Here is a 23,231-nt window from a genome sequence, read left to right as displayed (position 1 = left end):
TAGCATCAAAATATACTTAACGAAGTACTAAAAAGTAAAAGTAGCCTACTCATCATGCAGATTGGCCCATTTCAGAAGAATATATTACATGTTTTTATTATAATAATGCATTGATGTCTTCATCAAAGCTGGTAAAGGTGCAGCTAGGCCTATATTAAATAACTTTATACTGCAGGGTATGTGAATTTACTCCAGGTGTAACTAAAGTCTGATTTAAGAGTTGATTATATTTCACATCATTAATCCAAACCTGCAAAGTAACTAAAGTTATTAAATAAATGTAGTGGAGTACACTTAGTATTTACTTCTACATCGTAGTTGGGTAGACGTGCAAAGTAGCATCAAATACTTAAGTAAAGTAGGCCTATCTCCAAATTAGTTCATGTTCACATCACGTCCAACAAAGACGTACCCAGGATTTCAACTGAGTAGGCCTACCTATGAGTCATGTTGTAAAAACTTCCTTCCCTCCCTCTTTTCTTCCTCACCCCTTCTCGCCCCCCTGAAACCCCACAACTATAAAATCTGTTTGTACGGTTGCGCGTTTACGGTCTGACAGACAGCAGGGACGTCTCTGTTCAACCAATTACCGGCCGGTGTGTGTGTGTCTCTGGGCGGCCTTACTCTCTCTCTGCGCGAGGACAGACAAACAGTATCTGCGGGACAAATCGTTCACGACGCTATACTCTGCGCCATGGGGTCTCCTGCGGCTCTAGCCTGCTGCACAGCATTGGTCTTGGTGCTACTGAGCTCAGCATCCGAGGGTTGGTACTGTTACTTCCCCGTTTCTTGTTGTTGTTGTTGTTGTTGTTATTGTTGTTGTTTTCATAGTTGATAGTTGATAGAAGTTGCATCTTGACTCCATTTTTGTTCGTCTAAGCTGCTCTGCGTTCATTTCGCAGACCAGCTGACATTAATCCTCCTGTCGCAATAAGGACTTGTATATCACAGTAGCCTACACGCAGAGCTGGCAAAAGTACTCAGACCTTGTACTTGAAAGTACCAGTGTGTAGGAATACTCGGTTACTAAGTCCTGCAATCAAACATTTTATTAAAGTAAAATAGTGCAAACGTTTTAGCATAAAAATATACTTAAGTAGGCTAACAAAAGTAAAATAAGTCATTATGCAGAAAGGTCCATTTCAGAATAATATTGTATGTTTTGATAATTATTGATGCATTAAAGTGTTATAAAAGCTTGTAAAGGTGCAGCTAGCTTTAATGACTGTGTATACTGCAGGGCAGTTTGTGAATTTACTCCAGGTGTAACTAAAGTCTAATTTAAGTGTTGATTATATTTCACATCATTAATCAAAATCTGTAAAGTATAACTCATATTAAATAAATGTGGTGGAGTAAAAGTACACCATTTACCTCTTAGTTTTAGTGGAGTATAAGTACAAAGTAGCATACAATGGAAATACTCAAGTATAAGTACAAGTACCTAACATTTTTACTTAAGTACAGTACTTGAGTAAATGTACTTAGTTACTTCCCACCAGTAAAACGTAGTCCAAGCACTTTAGTGCAACTTGAATATTATAAATGGCAATTCTAATTTATTCAGTGTCAATATTAAATGATGAGTCACTGACTAAATAAAGTGTTGTAATTAACATTACTCATCACATTGTCAATGATTCAGTACATGTCTCTGATGTTACATACAAAACTTTACTTTAGTAACATTTGAAAGACTTTTGAATATAATGGTCACCACTGGTTCTCAGTATAATTTGTGCAATAACGGTTGCATAACTTTTGGCTTTCTGCCTCTTTCTCTTTCCCTCTCTCCCTTTCCCTCTTTCTCTCCTTCTCTTTGTGTTTACAAGTTCCAGAAGAGAAAGACTTCGAGCAACGCGAGGTCACCTTCGACATTGACGAATTCATGCAGGGTGCGAGTTCACAATACTAGTGCAGTATCTATCTAATCAAAATAATCTTAGATGTTCAGAGCGGATTTTTTCCAGCTCTTTAAAACATAAATCATATACCACATCATTATTTCTGTCCCTCTGGTGCCCTAATATAGGTTGACACTGGCAAATATATATATACTGTATATATTTTGTAAATACTTGTTTTAAAATCGTTTTGTCTTTCAGAAATGCAACATCACAGTTCCTCAAATACCTGGCAGGTCAAGGAGCTAGGCTTGACATCTAGAGGAGGTTCGTATGTATTTTCCTCCCTTGACTTTTAATTGAATTCACCTGTCGCTGTATTTGTATCAAATAACAGTAATTCCTGTCTTTTCCACTAAGGTCAACCAAGTTTTGGGCCCCGTTCCGCTGGTGGTCCTCCACGGCTGGAATATCCTGTTGAGTTCCCCCTCGGCCAACCGACTTTCGACAATATCCAAGCCATCTGTATCAATGGAGACCATCGTCCCCGCTACCCAGACTCGTACTTTCCTGTCAGTGGTTATGGGAAGTTGAAGCGAATGGCCAGTTCTGTCAACGAGTTAGAGTACCTCTTAAATGCATGCTGCGGAAGCAACCACACGTGGGGGACAGAGGTGACGTTGTGTTGCGCCTCAAGGGCGGTGAGTCACCTTCAGCCAATTCAGCAATTTCTTCAACTCAGTATAAAAGTGACATTATAGGATATCCTGCATCTTTTAACTTTAATTGTGCTACAATTTTTGTACTCCACCTTGTTGATAATGTTTTTGCATTATCTTGTCATTAGACTCAAGATATTGGGATCAACCGAAGCTTGATCCCAATTCGTGTTGATTTATAATAAAAAAACAAGATCATTTTAATGTTATCCACTTAATACTTTATGTGGAGGAATGCTCTCATAAATATGATCTTAATTGCCAACTTCAGTAACTTTATATTTATATTACCTTAGTTTCTGAACCTTTGTTTTATCATTTCTATAGCGTATAGTACTCCAAACACATTTTTGTGCGTGTTTTTGTTCTACCCTGGACAGAAAAAGGGCACAACACATTCTTCACATTGCTGAGATGATGGTACTTGCTTTTTGGAACGAGGATAAAGGCCTTGGGTGTTTTCAGTTGATAAGCCCATTATATGCAGCCCAGCCTGGCATAACAGACAAGCCTTGGCATGAGAACCAGAGGATCGGTCTGAAGGCCAAGCAACAAACATGCCTCCAATTCTTTAGTGAAAAAAGCCTTTTCTTAATCTTTTCGCCTAATATTTGTTTTTGAGATTTGTGTAATTGTGTCTTAAAAGATACTCTATATATTGCAGCTGGCCCATTCACTTAAAATACAGTCGCATGCAGACTTCATGTCACTATTAAAAGACGAATGCAGAATGAACTGTCTGTGGTTTTGTTCCAACTACAGTGGAAGTTTGCAATAGATTCCTACTGTGAGGAGGACGCAACCATAAAGGACCATCAATCTGAATGCTGCAGGCCGAGGGGCAGCGACAGGCTAAAGTGCTTCCATAACCAGGCTCCGAACCCAAACTACACGGCGACACAGGAGCTGCCGGTGCCACGGATTCCCTCCACTGAAACCTTTTACTTTACCCCCATGGATTGTCCGCGGTATGAATCGAATTTGATAAAATAACCACCAGTAAACAGTTGATTTTGAATGTTAACAAGTTAAACCTTCTTAAACATCATGTATGCTCCTATGCATAGGATCAAATCAGAAATCAGTTTCAGCTTTTACAATGTTGTGAAAACATTTCTCAATATTTTCTAAATAATTTACATCCCATGAAAAGACACACATTTGGACACATTTCTGTCTATAAAACTATTTATATAACTTATATTAAATAGGCTCTTCAGACGCCAAAACACATCAAATTGTTTTATAATAGGCCTAGTATGAGGAAGGATTTTACTGCTCTGGAAAGTTATGTTTACGGCAATCATTTTACATTGTACACTTGGCGGTATAGTTCCTTGAACAATGCAGGGCTTTGTCCGAGAATGCTTCATTTTGATCTAGCAGTTGAGCTAGGTTTTATTGTTTTTGCTGAACAACCCTCTGTCTATTTAGCCTGAGCCATCTGTATAAAACCCACGCTGCATGAGTGGACTGGTCCCATTCTTATGAATGACAGGGTGGCTATTTTACTACAAGGCTTAACTCACTCTGAAAGCAGCCTAACACATTTGTTTGAATCTTTTTATGGAATTTCAATACAAATGAATTGTTTCATTGCAAAACACACTTAGTTTGGATAAATACACCCTAGAGGTAGAAGGAGGTCCGGTTTCACTCTGACCATGTGCCTCATACTTTACAGGAAAATACAGAGTCCGCACGTTCCCAGAGCACCCAGAGGACAAACAAATGTTATACAATCTCCTAAAAAAGACTTCAACTTTCCTCCCGGACGACCCTCTGCTGACAACATTGAATCACTGTGTCGCGACCAGAAACTACGCCCCCTCTACAAAGTCAATTGCCTCCGAAATTCAGGCTATGAATTGATGTCCCGTCAGGCAAAGACCATTAATCGTGTAGAGAAGGGATTCAAACAGTGCTGCAAAAAGAAGCAGGGTGTGCTCGAGTGTGCTGACCAGAAGGTAAACCAAAAAACCTACAAACATAAATATTTTCCTTAATTTAGTAATGTTCCTGCCTTCTCATGACCTTTCTCTATTTGTGTTTAAGTGGCGTGAGGAGCTTAGCAAGTTTTGCTTGAACAAGAACGGTGAACCAGTGGATTTCGAGTGTTGTTTTGACAACGTGGAAGATAGCCGATACACCTGTTTCAAAAACATTTCTCCTGACCCATATTATAATCTGACCTCCGCTGCTAAAGAGCTCTCCCTTCACAACCTCTGTGACACTCACCAGATCATCACTAAGAAGTAAGAACATTCTTCCTACATCTGGCCTTGGATCTGTTATTATCTTTGTCTTCTTTATCATCCTCTTTCATGGTGCTTTTTTTTTGTGGCAATGGTAGTTCCTTTCTTTCAGTTTCTTTTGATGCTTTTGGTCATTTCTTGTCAAAGAAAATACATTGGTACCAAGCAGCCTCATCTGCTAAAATATATTTGATGTTGAAATGTGCTAATACCACCTATCTACAGTATGTTTTTGGTGTGTCTGCATTATGTACAGAAACAAAGTAATAGCTTCATTGTGTTTTAGGTTCCCTGTTGGTTTTCCTCTCAAGAGCTTTGTGAACCAATGCTGCCCCCTGTCTGAAGAAGAGAGGGTCCTTTGTTTTGCGCAGGAGGTGAGTCAAACAAGGAAGGGTGTCAGTACAAAATCTAGCAAAAAAAAATCAGATGACAAAGCCTGAGCAGTGAAAATGTAAATGAAACATTTGAAAACAAAAGTTTTGGAGCTATTAAACAAAATGTCAGATTTTCAATTGGCTTTTTATCATTTGTCTGATCTTGTACTCTCCATCAAAACAGCTCATCGCAGTAACAAAGCAATGTTGGAATTCTCCTCCATCTCTCCGTGATTGTTGCCGCATGTCTTCACACGAGCGGCCGCAGTGTATCTCCAAAATTCTTGTGAATGCCATCACCAAAGCAACCAAAGCCTCGAGTGAAAAGAAAAAGTGCCCTCTCCACTCTATACTCTGATGACCTTTGGCTGCTGATCCTATGGCACTGGACCATTCAGGGAAACATCAAGCTAGCAGCTGAGATGACCTCTGATCATAAACAGGACATATTTGAAGTCTGTAAGGGAATGTGGACCACATTCTAGCTTCTGCCAGTTTTCTTTTCATCTTTTTATCTGAGATCAAATTAGAAGCTTTGTTATCACAAGAATACATTTAAAAAGAAACATACAACATTGTTTAATTCTTGTTTTACTGTACAACTATTTTTTATGGCTACGCTTTACATATTTGATTATGGATGCATTTTATTGATTGATTTGGAAATGCAAAATCAGTTTTCATCCTTGTTTTGTGTGTAGAGATCATATCTACAACAGTTATAATAAAAACGTATTGAAATGTACCATTTGTGTGGTCTACTGTCTTCTTACATGCAAGGTTAGGTTGTGTGGGTCCTTTGTCTTGCCTTACTTGTAAATGTCTGCCTGGCTAAACTAGATTTAAATTGGCAGTAATAACAACGCTTGTCAATTGAATAGTTTGAACTGCTTTTCACCTGTTACAAACCCTTGTAAAAGTAATCTAGTTATATGTAGTTCAATTATATTTTACTTTGTCACTAATGACACACACAAACATAAGAGAAGAACTTGCAAAGACTTAAGACATAATGAAACAAACATTAAATAACATGTGACTCAAAGAAGGTGTTGAGGCATGATAAACACAAAATCAGCCCTTTATGAATGTAAAAATATTTCAACAACATTGCACATATTTAGTTAATTTGGAAACTATGTCTGATATACTCTCAGCAGTTGAATTATACTAAAGTACCAAGAGTAAAAGTACTCATATATATGTTTTGGTGATAATTATTGAGGTATTGATCAAGCTAGATAGATATTGTTTAAACTAATTGTGAATTTAAACCAGGTAGCCTATGTCTAAAGTATTGAGGGTTAATCCTATTGTTTAACATTTACCTCGAATTGCAAAGTAACTAAAGGTAGGCTACTGCATAAATGTAGTGGAGTACAAGTACAATATTTCACTGCCTTCCAGTAAATGCTAGAATCCACTTCAAGACACTGGTAATTGCGTACCATGCTGCGAATGGGTCTGGCCCCTCCTACATCCAGGACATGGTTAAACTGTACACCCCAGCACGTGCAACCGCACTGCGAGGGGGACCCAAGTTCCCATCAGCAAAAACTCGTGGGTTTGCTATCCTGGCTCCAAAATGGTGGAATGAGCTCCCCATTGAAATCAGGACAGCAGAAAGCTTACACATCTTCCGGCGCAGACTGAAAACTCATCTCTTTAGACTCCACTTCGAGCGATTGAATTACTAACAAAGCACTTATATACTAATAAAGGGCTGGCTTATCTAAAGCCAGTTGAGTAGCACTTTAAATGTTTGGCTCTATGAAACCTGATGTAGTTATATGATTCTGTTTTCTTCAAGGTTGTATCTTCCTGGTCGAATGCACTTATTTTAAGTCGCTTTGGATAAAAGCGTCAGCTAAATGCAATGTAATGTAATATTTACCTCTGAATAGAAGTAGCATAAATGGAAATACTCGAGTAAAGTACCTCAAAATTTCAGTCAAGTACAGTACTTGAGTAAATGTACTTAGTTAGTGAACACCAAGGTTATTCTAAACTTTTAAACTTGAGGTACATGAATATGAAGTGGAGTAAAAGTGAAAGTGAAGCGGTTCCTCTTCGGTCTGCTGGCGGCGCTGTGGCGCAGCTGCGAGCCGAGCATCAGAGCCCTCTGTGTCGGCTCTACAGTCTGGGATGAGAACAGGCAGACCGTAATGGCGACTGCTGGGACGGCAGACTCGGGATCAACAGCCCCGACAGGTATCTAGTGTATAAATACTCCTCCTTTTGTCGTCTTCAAACGAACATAAAAACATAACCGTGTGTCATTTTATAGCGATATTAACCGTGGGACTCGGGGACTGTGGCTTTCTCACGTCCCGGTTAGCCACTTAGCCAGTTAGCATCGAGGCTCTCAACCTAACAAATGAAACAAGCAATGTGTAGCCTGTTAAACTGCCTTAGATAAACCCCAGTCTGGTGCTAATAAGCTTTAGCCAGCGAGCGGACAGTATTTATATATAATTGTCTATTAGGATGCATTAAAAAAATAATTCCCTGGACCACGTTGGCTCAAGTGGTCTGTTTTGTTATCAAGCCGGTGATTTGTTAACGCTGTTTGAATGCTAATGAGTTAGCTGGAAGCAGGAGGATAATTGCAAGGTTTATTACACTTATTTTGTAAATGTATAAGAAGCTGCTGTTTGAATAGGGTCTGTCCATCCATGGGAAACTACCCTGTTATAGCCCGTTACACCCCTCCCTTTCCTCTATCTGTCAGGGTCTGTGGTATACAGATAATTCATCCCAAATTGGGAAATCCTTTTGTTATAGCAGCAGTATATTCAGGCATTCAAATATACACATATTCAAAAGGTGGATTAAACTACAAACGTGATAAAAAAATAAACAGCAAATATTAACATATCTACAGTAGAAAATACATTTATCACAAATGATACACAATATAACATTTCTGGATACATTTAAATGTTCTATAAAAGGCCAACAGAAATATAGATGTTTACTACAGGAGCAGAGTAGCAACAGATCCATTTGTCATTTATTTCACTCAACACCAGCCCCCTGTCAGTTAGCGTTAGTGTCCAAAGATTCATAGTGATATATTATCGGAAAAAATATTGATCTTATTGATTTCCTACAAGTTTGTCATGCTAACCCAGATAATGAACAGTCATGTCCCTGTTAAGTGTATGAAATGTTTGTCCATCTCTCTTGATTTCACATTTTTGTATGATGAATCGCTCATGAATTGGTCTTTCTCAGTTTTCAGTGACCACAAAGAAACATATGGGTCTTATTCTCTAGACAGGACAGATGATGGGGAGGTTGCATCTTGCTAATCCATTTAGTTTAGTGTGTCACTTATTATCTTTCCTGTCTAGAGAGGAGTTGCTTTTGCTGTGGTAACCACCCAGTCTGAATCAGTGAATAAAAATAGTGCCTTCAAATGACTCTTGTGGCTCCCACATGGCTGAGAGCATAGACATTCACAAATACAAGACACAGCAATCTGTGAAATACACACTCACAGACATTTGAGTGACAGTAACATCATGTAATATCCAGTGTAGGAGCCTTGATTTGCCTTGTTTCCTCATCAGGGCAAGATCCTGTAGATTCATGTAGCTATGATAAGAAGACAATTATGTTAGGAAACTGTGCGTGTCCCATATTATTGCTTTGTGTATGCTGCGGGCTACATGTGAACAAGGCTGGCAGGGAGTTGTTTAGTATACAGAGAGGAACAGATGGTTTGCTTATTGTCGTAAGGCCTCTAACTGAAGAGCTAAAGTCATTCTTAAGTAATTGGGTTGAGTTGGGGTGGGTAATTACTACCCTGAATCTTATGCTCAGTGTCGGTTTTTATCGGTGTCTGGCTGCAACTAAAAGGTATTTTCATTAATGTAATGATTATAATCTAGTTTCATTGTTTCTTTGGTATGTCAAAAAAAAAAAAACATGTGTTAAATGTCCATCACAGTTTCGATAAAGACCAACTGGTTTATATAAAGAGTCCATTCTGTTAAATATAAGGTAATGCAGGAAAATGTAGGGCATGTTCATATTTTATAGGCTGAAAACAGTACTTTTTTGTACATGTAAATGTACTTTTACAATGAATTGGTTATAAAAGAGTTGGTTATTATTTTTCTATTGATCTAATAATTGATTACTGCAGTGTGTGTTATTACCAGGGCCAGTTTCATATTAACTCTTGAAAACATTGCAATGTGATAAAGTTAGGGTAGTTGATGGTTATGTATGTTCCTAATACATTTTGCTGCTAATTATTCCAAATTAATGAATCAATAAATAAGCTATTCTGTGTATAAGATGGGTGGAAAATAATTAAAGTACTCATTATGATTTTCCAGATCATTTTCCAACTATCAGTCCAATACCCAGAGATATTACTTAGCACTAATATTCGTATTAAATTGAGTAATCATTCCAGCTTTACATGGTACATTTCCTCGTACCTAAACACGGTCAGTACATGTGTTGTTCAGTGCAGCTCCGTTTCTGGGTTAAGCTTTTAAGGCTGCCTCTGTCCTGCTCCACAGATATTAGGACTCAGTTCTGGAGGAGAGCATTTCAGCGAGGTACTCGCGGCATGGGTGTGCGTGATCAGAAACTGCACGAGTAGTGATGAAGATATAGTGTGTGGTTGTGTTACATAATGAGAGTTGGGAATGTGTGCAGAATGATGCTGATTGTTTCCCGGTGGATTGCAGTGTGTCCCTCCTTGTTAACTGAGAAGACGTGCATGGCATTCAGTGAGTCTGCCTTATTATTAACACACCTACCTTTCCTGGGTTGCAGTGTCCACTTACTGTGCATCTCCTGGATTCATGCTGGGCGTAGATGCATTTTCACACACAGGAAAGGTTGTTTAATCTACCCAACATCCTCTGTATATATTGACCTGTGGCACTGCAGCATTGAAGTACATATTGCCATTGGTTACAGGCTAGAGGTGCTTGCAAAGTGGGTGAGAAGTAGGTTCGGACAGCAAGTTTACGTAAGGACATAGGAAATCATGTATTTCTTTGTTTCTACTGGACATATCTTACAAAACTGTTATGTGCTGTGATTGTTACCATGCTTATCCAGGAGGATATGTTTATTTGTTTGGGGCATGTTTTTAACCTACCTTACATTTTGCTTCTTGAGGTCTATAACTCTCAATATGTGTTTTACTGTACCTTAACGATACTAATCCTCTGCTATCAGTACGCGCAATAGCTCAATTCAACAAACAATAGTTACGACGGCATTAATCAAAAATAAGAAATGCAAAGTTAAAGTCAGAAGCAAAGTAGGCTGTTGCAGAAAGAGCTAGGAATGGCAGATTTTTTGAAAGGAGGCTGTGACTGTAGATATACCTCTTCAGGGAGCAGATGAATCTGGAGCAGCCAGCTCAGGGGAGAAGTAGTTCCAGTTCACATTGAGCGGAGGTATCGAGGGCAGCGTGACTGCAGCCACATTTAGGCCTGGGCTCATCATTGGCCTCATAGCCGTCCGCCGCTGCTGGAAATAGCCCTCCTAATTAACCAGCAGAGGGTTTCTTAAAACAGTCTTTAACAAACTCTTTTTAAAAAGCATCACATTTACACTGACCGTACTGGTTGACATTTACAAGAGTTGCATTGAAGGGATGGTTATTCACCTTCAAGAAAGACCCCTTGAGTAGAAAAGCAACTCCGATGTTCTGCACTTTAAAATAAAATGTAAGGAGTTTGAGTTTGAAGAGAGCCTAGATAACTGCTTCAGTTCACAGTCGGAAAGGACTGTAGAGGTGATGTAAAGAGGTATAAAAGAGCATAAAATAGAAAGGTGACAAAATAACGTTTTGCTTCTTCCTGTGTCCACAGCAGTACAGTGCTTTGCTTGTGTGCGTCATTCTGATTCTCCAAACTGGGGGCGTGCAAACCTCCATTTACTCTAGATGATAAACTGACTATGGACAGAGTATTTCATACAAAACAACCTAACTTTCCCTTTAGGTTGAGTCTAAACAAGGGGACTAGCCGCCCCTAAAGGTTTTACTGCCTTTTCACATTTTGTTCTCAAGTGTTTGTGTCTTTGTCCCACTGTAACTCCTAATTGAACCTTTTTGTGTCCTTAGGGACCAGTGGCATCCGAAAAATGGCCCCTTCAGAGGTATGGATGTCAAAGAATGTGTTAATAATTTGCTTCTCTATTATGTACCATCCGAAGTCAAGTAAATGTTGATCCAGCAAACCCATCTACATATCGGATTCAGCTCGATCTTCTGTGTTCACTAACACACTCACCAGACTATATTTAAATGTTTTCCTCTCTGCCCCTCTCATCAGTTGCCTGGCACAACTCAGAGTATGAAGAAGACCATCGGACACCGGGGGGTGGAGACCACCACCGGAGAGACCACCTATAAAAAGGTCAGAACAGGGTGGGGGTTGGCCACACCAGTGGGTTGTTTTATTACATGTAGCAGAGTTGAAAAGTGTAAAAGGTGGTCATACTTTCAAATTAGTTTGGGACTTTCTCTCATTAGATGTACCAAGAATAGGGACGAGTGAGTCATGGGGGAATATTTAGTTTGTTCTGGGGTTTACTATCTTTCCCTCTCCGACCCCTCTAGACTACGTCATCTGCCCTGAAAGGTGCCATCCAGTTGGGCATCACTCACACCGTTGGCAGCTTAAGCCAGAAGGCGGAGAGGGACGTTCTCATGCAGGACTTTGTTGTGGTCGAAAGCATCTTCTTCCCCAGGTTGATAACCGAAGTTGTTGTTGTTGAATAACCTTTGAAAATAACAGTGAACAATTAGACGTTAATAATGAGTATTGATTTGGTAATATCATGTTGATTGACTTTAAAATCATCAATTAAATTACATTTAGTAAACTTTTGTAAAGTTATTGTTACGGACTCTCTCTCCAATTCCGTGCACCCATATTTGAAGTGTAATTCATTTGTAAAAGAGAGCACCTTTCAGTAGAAATCCAGTATATTCTAAGATAAAGATACATTTAATTTAGCTTTACTGGTATTTGTTTGTATTTAAAATGTATTTGTTTGTATTAAAAAGCTTTACTAGTGTTTGTTTGTATTTAAAATGTTCTATTGATATTGCGATAATATTGTTATTATATCATTATTTTGGCAGGGAAAATCATTCACTGAATATTTTGTGAATGTTTAATTGTGAATTTGTGCTCTCCTCTCTTTGATGTGTTTTCAGTGAAGGCAGTAACCTGACTCCTGCTCATCACTATAGTGACTTTCGCTTTAAGACCTACGCTCCAATTGCCTTTCGTTATTTCAGGGAACTCTTTGGCATTCGACCAGATGACTACCTGGTCAGTACTTGCACAAACACACACTTCCATGTTTACAGGAACTGCTCTGCTGATAGCTTTAGTCACTGGCCGTTTCTCAAACGCGAGGAAACTGGCTTCCAAGCCAATATTTCAAGGATACTACGTCATCGAGTGCCGCCGAAGGACTGTTCCAATCTCCAGCATACTTGGAATTCCACAGAGGCTGCGTCCTTAGTTTGGGGGTAATTTCAAGGCTGCACATGGGTAGACTTCGCGTCCTTCAAATCCCCACAATGCTTTGCGCACGGACCAATTTCCCCAAATCTGTGCCGAAAATGTAAGGCACAGATTTGACGCATACCTGCACACTTGCAAGCCTGTTCCACTCTTCGTTTCCGAATGCCAGGAAGGATTCTTGCCTAGCTTCTGAAGGAAGTGACTCGAAAGACATGTGCTACCAAGCAAGCATCCTCGCGATTGAGAAACGGCCACTGCCCTTGTATTCAGTGGTTTTAACCTGTGCCCCTTGTTGAAGACAAATTATGAGACTCAGTTCCAATGAGAGATAATAAACCTTAACATATCTTTTCAAAGCTGAATGTTTTAACCAATCAACAAACAAGACAACCAAAAACTGCAGACTGTTTCTACAATAATTTGTGTGTGGACACTGTGGTCACTTTTATTTTAATCATATTTCGTGCTTTTATGTTTTTGTCACAACTAAATTATTTTTCTACTAGCTGTTTTTTTAAATAAAAAAAATAAAAACACTGTTTTAGTTGATAAGATTTTTGGAAATGCCAACGTGTTTGCCTTGTTTCAATTGGTCACTGATGCAGACTCCTCTTCCTCTGTAGTATTCTCTGTGTAATGATGGTCTGATCGAGCTGTCTAACCCCGGAGCCAGCGGATCCCTCTTCTATGTCTCCAGTGATGACGAGTTCATCATCAAGACTGTTCAACACAAAGAGGCAGAGTTCCTACAGAAACTCCTGCCTGGATACTTCATGGTGAGCCTGACAAATACATACAACAGGAAGTGGGAGGCTGTTCCATATAAGAGATTTCAGTAACTGTGAGAGTATGAGGCTTAAATGAGAGCAAGCGCTAATGAAGTCTCTCTAAAATAAAGTGTGCCATATATCTCTTTTTCATTACCCTCTTTCCTTACAGAACATTAACCAAAACAAGCGCACCTTGCTACCCAAGTTCTACGGGCTGTATTGCGTTCAGGCAGGAGGAAAAAACATCCGTATTGTTGTGATGAACAATCTTCTTCCTCGGATCATCCCCATGCACCTTAAATACGACCTGAAGGGCTCCACCTATAAGAGGCGAGCGTCCCCTAAAGAGAGGGAGAAGGCCGTTCCCATTCACAAAGACCTGGACTTCATCCAGGACTTGCCGGACGGGCTGCTGCTGGAAGCCGACAATTTCAATGCCATGTGCAAGACTATACAGAGGGACTGCCTGGTGAGTCACAGACTGGTTTTTAATTGGTCCATTCATTTTTACTCAAGCTTTTCAGCCTACATGGGAGTACAGGACACATCTGTTACATTACATATAAGTTTATTAAAGTACCTAATCAAACTCATGATATATACGCCAGCTGAATACATTATCATCTTGCCCTTACATAAACCATACTGCATTTTCTTCAAAATACGTGCATTTAATATGACTTAAAAATCCAAGTTTGAATTATCTTTTCAAAAATATTGAGATTTAAAACCAAAGTTAAAGGGGACCTATCATGCAAAATGCACTTGTTGATGTCTTTTATGCATAAATATGTGTCTCCAGTGTGTCGGGGAACTCACGCAGCGTCAGAAAATAAAACCCTCTGTTTCCTCCGTATCCAGTCAGCCATAAAACACTTGAAGACGTTATATTCCATCTAAAAACAACTACATGTAGTCTTGATAGTCTTCCGACAAACTTCTTTAAACATTTCTATTGCTATATTGCCTCAGATGTACTTCAGATTGTGAACATGTCGCTCCATTCAGGTTACTTCCCTAAGGGCTTGAAAACTGCAGTTATTAAGCCACTGCTAAAAAAGAACACCCTCGATACACTGACAATCAGTAATTACAGGCCAATTTCAAATTTACCATTTTTAAGCAAAATAATTGAAAAGGTTGTCTACCTTCAACTTAACAGCTTTTGACCTCCAATAACATTTTAGACACCTTCCAATCTGGTTTTAGGTCTCATCATAGCACAGAGACGGTTTTATTAAAGATTTTAAATGACATTCATTGTAATACCGACTGTGGGAAATCCACAGTTTTAGTTCTATTAGACCTCAGTGCGGCGTTTGACACCGTAGATCACAACATTTTAATAGAAAGACTAGAGAAATGGGTGGATCTGTCTGGCACTGTCCTAAAATGGTTTACATCCTATGTTGAAAACCGAGAGTATTTTGTTTCAATTGGTAGCTGTACATCGGACAGAACCAAAATGACATGTGGAGTTCCCCCAGGGGTCGATCCTCGGGCCCCTTCTATTCAATCTGTACATGCTGCCACTTGCTCAAATAATTAGAAATAACAACATTTCTTATCATAATTACGCGGATGACACCCAAATCTACATATCACTTTCCATAGATGAATACGGTCCTACTGATTTATTGATCCCATGTCTTAAACAAATACATGACTGGATGTGCCGTAATTTCTTACAGCTCAACACAAAAAAACTGAAGTAATTGTTTTTGGAACCAAAGAAGAAAGAATTAAAGTCTCTGCACACCTGGAATCACTATTACTCGAACCGAAAAGTCAAGCAAGAAACTTAGGTATAATTTTAGACTCTGACCTCAATTTTAACAGCCACATCAGGGCAATCAACAGATCAGCCTACTACCATCTAAAAAATATCTCGCGTATTAAAGACCTTATGTCCAAGGAAGACCTTGAAAAACTTGTCCATGCATTTGTTTTTAGCAAGCTTGACTACTGCAACAGCATCTTCACAGGCCTCACAAAAAAATCGCTCCGTAAACTCCAACTAATTCAAAATACTGCTGCCAGAGTCTTAACCCGGACAAAGAAAACGGATCACATCACTCCAGTGCTGAGATCGCTGCATTGGCTTCCAGTTAGTGAGAGAATTTACTTTAAGATTTTAGTGCACACATATAAAGCACTAAACGGGCTAGGACCCAAATATATCAAGGACCTCCTTCAGTGGTACGAACCCAGCAGACCCCTTAGGTCTTCAGGCGCAGGCCAGCTCACTGTTCCATTTGTGAGATCAAAGCGTGGGAAAGCAGCCTTCTGCGTCTATGCTCCTAATGCATGGAACAAACTCCCAGAACATCTGAGAATGGCTAGCACTTTAGAATCATTTAAAACAGGTCTAAAAACATTTCTTTTTAATATGGCTTTTCAAATTTAAATGTTCTAATTTTCGAACTGTTAAACATGGTTCTTTTTCTTTTAATTAATTATTTTGTATTTCTTCTCAATGTATTGTGTTTTCTCTGTTTGATCCTGTAAAGCACTTTGAATTGCATCACTGTATGAATTTTGCTATACAAATAAATTTGCCTTGCCTTGCCTTACCCAAATCTCTAAAAACGGGGCTACAACGGAGCTGATCCAGATTTGCGTCCGATATGACGTAATATCGGAAATGTAGGCTGGCTTTACACCCACAGCCCTATCAGAAACGTTGCTATCAGAAACAATGCCCGACTGTTTTGGACGTAATATGGTCGGTGCATGTTTACATTAGCATCGCTAACACTCAGAGCTGACCTGTACTGGAGAGCATGTGTGTGAAGAAGCAGGAAATAAAAAGGAACTCACCTTGTGGTATAACCGGCAAGAGAGAAAGCCTTTGAGCTCCATACTGTTTCAGAAAAAATCCTTGATAATCCAGGATATGGCGTTTCATCACCGCAGTATCTGCCGGTAGATTCTCCCGCAAAGCTTTACTTCCCAAATCAGCACTTTTCAAACAGGAAGTGAAATAGAGGGCTATGAGGCACGGCTAGAATGGGTGATTTGTTTGGTATTTTGAGCAAAACACTTCATAGACATGTTTTTCATATATTTGTATATATCTGAAATCTATGCCTAACAATAGCATGATAGGAGACCTTTAATTTGGGAATCAGATTTTTTATATATGTGTATATATACTTTTGTATTAATAATTTAGTGGATATTTTTAGTTCTGTGAGGCACCAACAAGTAGAATGATTACATTTCTGTGATTGTCTAGACACAATAAGCAGCATGTTCGATAGCATTTGAGGAGAATTTCTTTTTTTTTTACGTTCAACTCAATGTTATTTACAGAGACATCTATACTTTCTCTCAAGGCAGTCATTCAGTGTTGTTTGTCTCTTAGTGTCGAGCCTCTCCACCGCTGACATCCCCAACAGTCTAGTGTTGCAGAAATGATTCAAGCTTGCATGACATTGCAATCTAATACTTTGTTTACTTTGAGGGACGATTCCTTTTTAAAAGATGAAAGAGACAGGTGGCATTATTGTTCCAGATAATACAGGATGTCATTTTGTGATGTATAATGTTGGCTTGTCTGACTTGAGAAAGCCAAACGAGTTATAAAACAAAGGCTCACATCATTTATTCATCAAAATAACTCTGTGGTTGCTTTGTGGTCACGGCTACTTAGCTTCTCATGCCCACTTAAATGTATGTTCCAGTGGTAGAAATCAACTTCTCACTACACATTTATTGTTTACGATGGTTTCTCAATCGCCATGACCATATCTTTCAATTGGTTTTTTCCATTGTGTATACACTGCTGTGTTTATTGTTTATTGTTGCCGTTGGATTTGCTGTTGATGCTGTATGTTACTCACCTTAATTTTATTGTATAAATTGTTGTTTAAGTATATTTTAATTTTGTTCCAGCAATTTATACAGTACATTATACATCATTTCTGACTGCTATTTTTCCTTTTTTCCTCTAATCTTATCAATACGGTTTACAGAAAACTAAAATAAAAAAAGGTATAAAAACATAACAGATTAATAAGTAATAGTAAAACTGGTTAAAAAAGACAAATATAAGAAGGATTAAGTTGCATTTTTTTCATAATAACGATGATTTGATTACGTCCAGCCCCAATAACTGCAGGGTTGTCCTGAGCATGTGGAGTGTTGCCTATGAGAGTGCACGTGTGAACATGAAAACAGCAGGACTGATTGATGCTCATGTTAATTGTATTTCTCTGTGTCGTGAAGCTCTTGCAGAGTTTTAAGATCATGGATTACAGTCTGTTGATGGGCATCCACAACATGGACCAGGCCAGTCGGGACCGGGAGCGTAGCGGGGGCAACTCTGGTGACAGTGGGGGGTCGGAGGGAGCAGTGACCCCAGATCAGCGCCGGCCACAAATTCAGAAAAGTCTTTACTGTACGGCCATGGAGTCCATTCAGGGGGAGGCCCGAGGGAAGGGTGCTTTGGATTCAGAGGACCAGTGAGTCTTATTGCTCAATGTGAACATATGTTTGATTATCATTTAATCTGTGACTGGGACATGACAATGATATGTTGTTGTTACTCTGTCTCTCCAGCATGGGCGGTATTCCATCTCGTAATAGTAAAGGAGAGAGGTTGCTGATCTACATCGGCATCATCGACATTCTGCAGTCCTACAGGTTTGTTCAGCAGCAGTTTGCCTTGAAGCCATACATTTGAGTAATCTCATCCTGATCATAGAATACAGTCCGTTTCCCTCTTTGTGTTTTGTTTGGGTAGCCGGGCCAACCAACCAGGCAGTTTAGTGCTTATTAGTCCTGTGTGTGGCCTGGGAGACAATCCCTATGCTCCGAGTCCTTCACTGAAAGCTTTGAATTCATGAGAAAGCTTCATTCCTACATAACTCATTTATTTAACTTCCAGTAAATTGTTTAATTATGTCTTATTATTTAGGTTTATTAAGAAGTTGGAGCATTCCTGGAAGGCCTTGGTCCATGATGGGGTAAGAGCTTACACACTGAATGTTCTGGAGAGCTAAACAAAGCCTCATCTGGAGCGGACACAGTTTTTATAATAGAAAATTGAGAAACCAAGACCCTTTATAGATGTAATCTTGGGCTCAAAGAAAAATTGGTTTCACTAGTTTTAAATTGATTACTAAATGGCAGATTTATAGATAGTTGTTAATAAATGGATCATTCTGAACAGAAAGTATTAAATGGCTCTGTTTTTGTTTTTGATACTTTAGGACACAGTTTCAGTTCACAGACCTGGCTTCTATGCAGATCGTTTCCAGCAATTCATGTGCAACACAGTGTTCAAGAAAATTCCACGTAAGCATAAATATGCATTTATTCAGAAATCCCATGGGTGACTTGTCTTGGTTCCCTTAGTGACCATATGCTCTTTTATATCCTCCATCTTTACCAGTAAAACTTTCACCTTCTAAGAAGAGTCGTGGTGGGGGTCAGGGCGGCCTCCGGAGGGCCCCCACCCTGGGCGCTCCCCCCCCGCTCTCCAACGCTACGGGACAGTCAGCAGTCGACTCCAGACTGGTCTACCACAGCCACTTCAAGAGCACCGACTCAGAGGCCGACAGCGGTGAGACTGACACCTCACGAGCAGTGTGGACATTATTCTACAACCACTCTTACAAACAGCTCTCTTCTTAAACACACTTACAGTTTGAATAATGTTTCCTTTTTAAGGATTTGATCTTATATTTACTTTGGATTGGGTATTAAAAAAACAAATCAATGCTGACTCAAGGGCGTGCTAGGACACGATTGAGTGCTGACGTTATTGTCCAATTCTACAGTTTTATGTAAAAAGATTTGAATTACATGATATATTTTTATTATTAAAACAATTGATTCAATTATAACCCAATGAAACGGTAAACTACACACTAGCATCCTTAACTCAATCCTTTCAAATGTATTTGAACTACTGTGTGTGCTCATGGCCCTTCAGTCTCTGCAGACATTTAAATATTCAATTGCAGAATTACTGTCGTGACTTTCTATTTCTTTTGGCTTCTTTATAAAGACAGAGTTAAGAGCAATTATGTGGTTTAAGTACACATCATGAATCTGATGTAGACCTTTCTTAAGACCTTTTACAAGAACACATTTTTGTTTGAACTTGAAGATGTTGGTGAATGAGGCAGATATATAATTGTCACGTCTGTGCTCTGATTGGAGAAAGTGTTGTTGAGATCTGGTTTCTTAATGATACTTTGTTTACAGGCGTGCTGTTCGGCAGACCAGATCTTGTTCCGAGGACGCCTCCGCTTGGAGAAAACCCTGCGGACTACGAGGCCAACCTGTCCACCTCTTCACTCGGCAGCACAGGACTTGCTTCCACCTCTCCACCACTACGGTAAAGCCTATCAAAGATCATTTATTACCTTTATTCTCACACCTCACCTTCCTACTCGGTTAATGTATTTCGTGTTTACCTTTATCCGTAGGTCTGTAGGGGTCGAAGTGCACAAATCAGCCAACACAGACCTGGACCATCACAGGTACAGAAGGCAATGATACATGTTTTTTGTTTATTTATTGTCTTAGGTGTTTCCTAATTAAATCTTATCTCTGTTCCAGTTTTGGGGACGAAGGGGCTATGGATAATTCAGGCAACATGTCTGGGAATGAAGATGTGATTTCACTCTCAGACATCGTCCCGGAGACCAACATCTGCTTTGTAAGTCTAAAAAATGGCATTATACTTGGTAATAAAATATTATTTATAATTGTATCGTTGACGTGGTTATAGTCTTACATTTCTCGATTGACATTCATTTCATCTTCCCAGTAGATAACAGACATCTGAGGATGACGTGTTTCTGAGCGAGGTTATGTGGGTGGAAGATTAAAGAGAGTGAAAGTCATCCATCCTCCACGGACCCTCCATTGCACCTCAGTTCTTATCAACCGTACCGAGTATACAGGGATCGCTGGATGAAGCAGTGAGGTGCAGTGGAGGTTGTGACAATGAAATAGCAATGGTGGAAAGTTCAAGAAGAAGCCGGTGAGCGGTAGGTTTTACCCTTCCCAGTCTTCAGCCTCCCAAAGCCCAATTGACTTTGATTTACACCTGGAAGAAAAAGGTGTATGACCCTGAAATTGTCAGAATGACATTGTTTGAACAAAGATTTTCTGTCATGCTCACAACATGAAGGAAGCTTCAATGACATCATAAACTAAACGATTAGTTGTACATTGCTAAAAGTCCATGCCCCAGTCACCAGTGGATGGTGAGGGCAGTTACATTTCCCATGAAGAGACAGTCGTGGTTCTTTGAGATGGCACCAACAGCCTTTCAGCAGGAACATGCACATCAAGGGCAAAGCCTGCATTTGTAAGAGTGAATGTTTCCTGCAGAGTCTGGATTCACATTTCCATGGTTCACACCTAAGTGTTCCATTACCGCACATCCATACCCCCTTTTATAAATCATCATGACCAGGTGCACTCTGAGCAATTAACACTCCTTTTTTTAATCAACATGTGCTGCTGTTGACTCTGTAAACATGAATGCATTTCTTTTAATCGATTGTCGATGTACATTATTTGTTTGAATTTGGATTTTGGATCAATGGGTTTGAACCTAAAGGGGTCATTTTGTTTCACGTTTTGTTCTAAGTTATTCTGCTGGAGGCCACGGTGGTGATGCAGAGGTCCAGCTAGATCTTGCCACTGCTGAATGTACATTACAATGTTTTTCTTACATAGAATGTGTCTTATTAACATGGCAGACCACATTTGTACAACCCTGAAATCTCCCTCTCTGAAGTGACCATATGTGCTCATGAAGAGAAAATAGCTGCTGCAGAGAGAATACTGTAGCATTGCTGTTACATGTAGTCATGGTATTGAGCTAGTAGAAGAGTCATAATTCCCAGCTACTGTCCTCCATCTGTCTGTGCCTTTACATGTATCCCCCTCCTGGACATGTGATATATAACTCACATTTCTTACAGGTTAGTGTTGGAAAAACCTGCCTTATCACTACAACTAAGGTCGTCAAACTGCCATTTGTATGTCTGGACCAACAAACAGGGCATCAAATAATTTCAGATTGTATTGCAACCACTAGTACAATCCCTCTTTTATTATGTGATAAGTCTAATCACATTAGAGTGGTTAATCTAATCCTTTTAAGTTAGAATATCTTCTATTTTTCATTCCTGCTGGTTACAGAAATGACCCATGCCCACATCCACTCTTGGACCAATATTAATAACCATGTGTTTAACTAATATTAGTTGTTTTAATATGTAGTCTTACTCAGATTTGATGTGGCTGTTGATCTAAAAACATATGCTTTGTTTTCACTTAATATATTGTGTTTATGTTGTTGAGCTTTGTACCACCAAGAGATGTTTCTGATACAGAAATGTGAATAGCTACATAGTTGCTGTAGCACCACTCAAGATCTTAGACATCTCACTGAAGGAGTTACTGTGTGTGTTTGGTAGGCACATTTGGTCTATGAAGCAGAGAGGGAGAGGGAGAAGGGGAAATGTGATTTGTGAATATGGAAGAAAAGAAAACTACTTTCTGTTCATCAATGCACAGTTGAAGATTTAGGACTGAGTCTTTTGTTGTTTAAGCCAGTCGCGGCACCAAAGAGAGGAGAAGGGGGAGTTCCTGCAAATGTTCAGGATCCAGTACCGTTATCATGAAAATGAAATCAGACGCTCCTCATTACCTGCATGGACTGATATTTTGTACATGGTAATAACACTGGGTTAACCTGTGTTTTAAGGATCTGTTATTACTGGAACTGGATATTTGTTTTTTTTTGCTAAATAACTTAATGTCTGATAAGATGTATCTGACATACATGTATTGTTTATCAAAGATTTAGATTACTTTGTGGCCTGAGATATTTCAAGATGCAACCTCCACATTCCTGTTAAATTAAGTACAATTGTGGTAGCTCTTAGACACCATTATTTAACACCTTTACATAGTAAGGATAATGTTCTTGAAATCAATCATGTTTCATATGCTAAACATGTAAGATATTGATTATTTCCAAAAGATCAGTTTAAAATTGTATTCAGTTGGAGTCAAACGGCCAACAAAGAAAACACTCCGAAAATGTTTCTCACAGGAAATCCAGATTATGTTTTGTCACACCTGGGTTTTGACTTGACTGGCACTGTGTTGCTGGATGCATGTTCTACACCATGGCACAAGACGAACATGATCCTCCTTCCTAAAGGGCGGTGTACTCATTGTAGACACTACAGGTTATTTGAATTAATGCAATATGAACCACAATTTCTGCCACCTTTCAGCTCTAAGAAATATATTTATTGACATGGTTGATTGCTGCAGGCTGAAATGATAAAAGTTGTGTATTGTAACTTTTAGATTGTACGTATACTGACAGAAGGATGTCTGAAACTTTATAGCGTGTATTGCCTTTGAAGGGGGGCTATTTGACAATTTTATACTTCATGTTTAGATTGTGCTATGATGGATGTATTAGCTCCATGATTCTGGGTTGTTGATCGCCCGTGCTTTTTCTACATGAATGTTTCACACGGTGTGCGAGCCAACGTTGCTGGTTGTTGCTTCAATTACTATATTTTTTACTGTGTATACAAATGTGTATATGTACATAGGAGTCACAGAAATGCCTTCTCATGCAATATGTGCTGCCTGTCCTTCCTGCCATGTTTCAGTTATGTGGTGGTGATGTTTTCATGTCTGATTTTAAAGGATTAAAAATATTTTCTAAATCTTGGTTTTGGTCCCTTTCTTCA

The 23,231-nt window shown here is 39.2% G+C and overlaps 2 protein-coding genes across 4 annotated transcripts; both read left to right on the top strand.

Annotated features, from left to right (window-relative positions):
* The first annotated feature begins 532 nt into the window (after window positions 1-532).
* On the top strand, window positions 533-5,937 carry ecm1b (extracellular matrix protein 1b). The gene is made up of 9 exons (XM_079691336.1): window positions 533-764; window positions 1,833-1,895; window positions 2,106-2,171; window positions 2,265-2,545; window positions 3,326-3,531; window positions 4,248-4,530; window positions 4,619-4,818; window positions 5,105-5,192; window positions 5,377-5,937. Exons 1-9 carry the CDS (start codon window positions 695-697, stop codon window positions 5,548-5,550), a joined length of 1,431 nt encoding a protein of 476 aa, XP_079547462.1. The 5' UTR covers window positions 533-694; the 3' UTR covers window positions 5,551-5,937.
* Window positions 5,938-6,812: 875 nt separating this feature from the next.
* LOC307013852 (phosphatidylinositol 4-phosphate 5-kinase type-1 alpha-like) lies at window positions 6,813-23,207 on the top strand. Of its 3 annotated transcripts, none has more exons than XM_079641396.1 (17): window positions 6,813-7,403; window positions 9,731-9,769; window positions 11,296-11,330; window positions 11,507-11,590; window positions 11,794-11,924; window positions 12,397-12,514; window positions 13,336-13,488; window positions 13,652-13,951; window positions 17,713-17,948; window positions 18,046-18,129; window positions 18,404-18,452; window positions 18,699-18,783; window positions 18,881-19,051; window positions 19,699-19,831; window positions 19,923-19,976; window positions 20,056-20,155; window positions 20,270-23,207. In XM_079641396.1, the coding sequence occupies exons 1-17, from the start codon at window positions 7,358-7,360 to the stop codon at window positions 20,282-20,284; spliced, it is 1,833 nt and encodes a 610-aa protein (XP_079497522.1). In that variant the 5' UTR covers window positions 6,813-7,357; the 3' UTR covers window positions 20,285-23,207. The 3 variants fall into 3 exon arrangements, with proteins under 3 accessions (XP_079497522.1, XP_079497523.1, XP_079497524.1); XM_079641397.1 differs by having other exon boundaries at window positions 6,815-7,403; window positions 20,267-23,207; XM_079641398.1 differs by lacking the exon at window positions 9,731-9,769 and having other exon boundaries at window positions 6,816-7,403.
* Window positions 23,208-23,231: the final 24 nt, after the last annotated feature.

The sequence above is a fragment of the Notothenia rossii genome (genome assembly GCF_949606895.1).
Source record: "Notothenia rossii genome assembly, chromosome: 7".
NCBI classification, from domain to species: Eukaryota; Metazoa; Chordata; class Actinopteri; order Perciformes; family Nototheniidae; genus Notothenia; species Notothenia rossii.
The sequence above is the reverse complement of the archived record's forward strand: the minus strand, read 5'-3'. Positions and strand labels throughout refer to the sequence as shown.

Excerpts from the sequence above, each read along its gene's own strand:
- ecm1b (XM_079691336.1), top strand. The coding sequence starts at position 695 with ATGGGGTCTCCTGCGGCTCTAGCCTGCTGCACAGCATTGGTCTTGGTG. Across the intron at positions 2,172-2,264 it reads AGGCTTGACATCTAGAGGAG|GTCAACCAAGTTTTGGGCCC; the intron begins GTTCGTATGTAT and ends TTTTCCACTAAG. Across the intron at positions 2,546-3,325 it reads TGTGTTGCGCCTCAAGGGCG|TGGAAGTTTGCAATAGATTC; the intron begins GTGAGTCACCTT and ends TTCCAACTACAG.
- LOC307013852 (XM_079641396.1), top strand. The coding sequence starts at position 7,358 with ATGGCGACTGCTGGGACGGCAGACTCGGGATCAACAGCCCCGACAG. Across the intron at positions 9,770-11,295 it reads GAGGAGAGCATTTCAGCGAG|GGACCAGTGGCATCCGAAAA; the intron begins GTACTCGCGGCA and ends TTGTGTCCTTAG. Across the intron at positions 13,489-13,651 it reads TCCTGCCTGGATACTTCATG|AACATTAACCAAAACAAGCG; the intron begins GTGAGCCTGACA and ends CTTTCCTTACAG.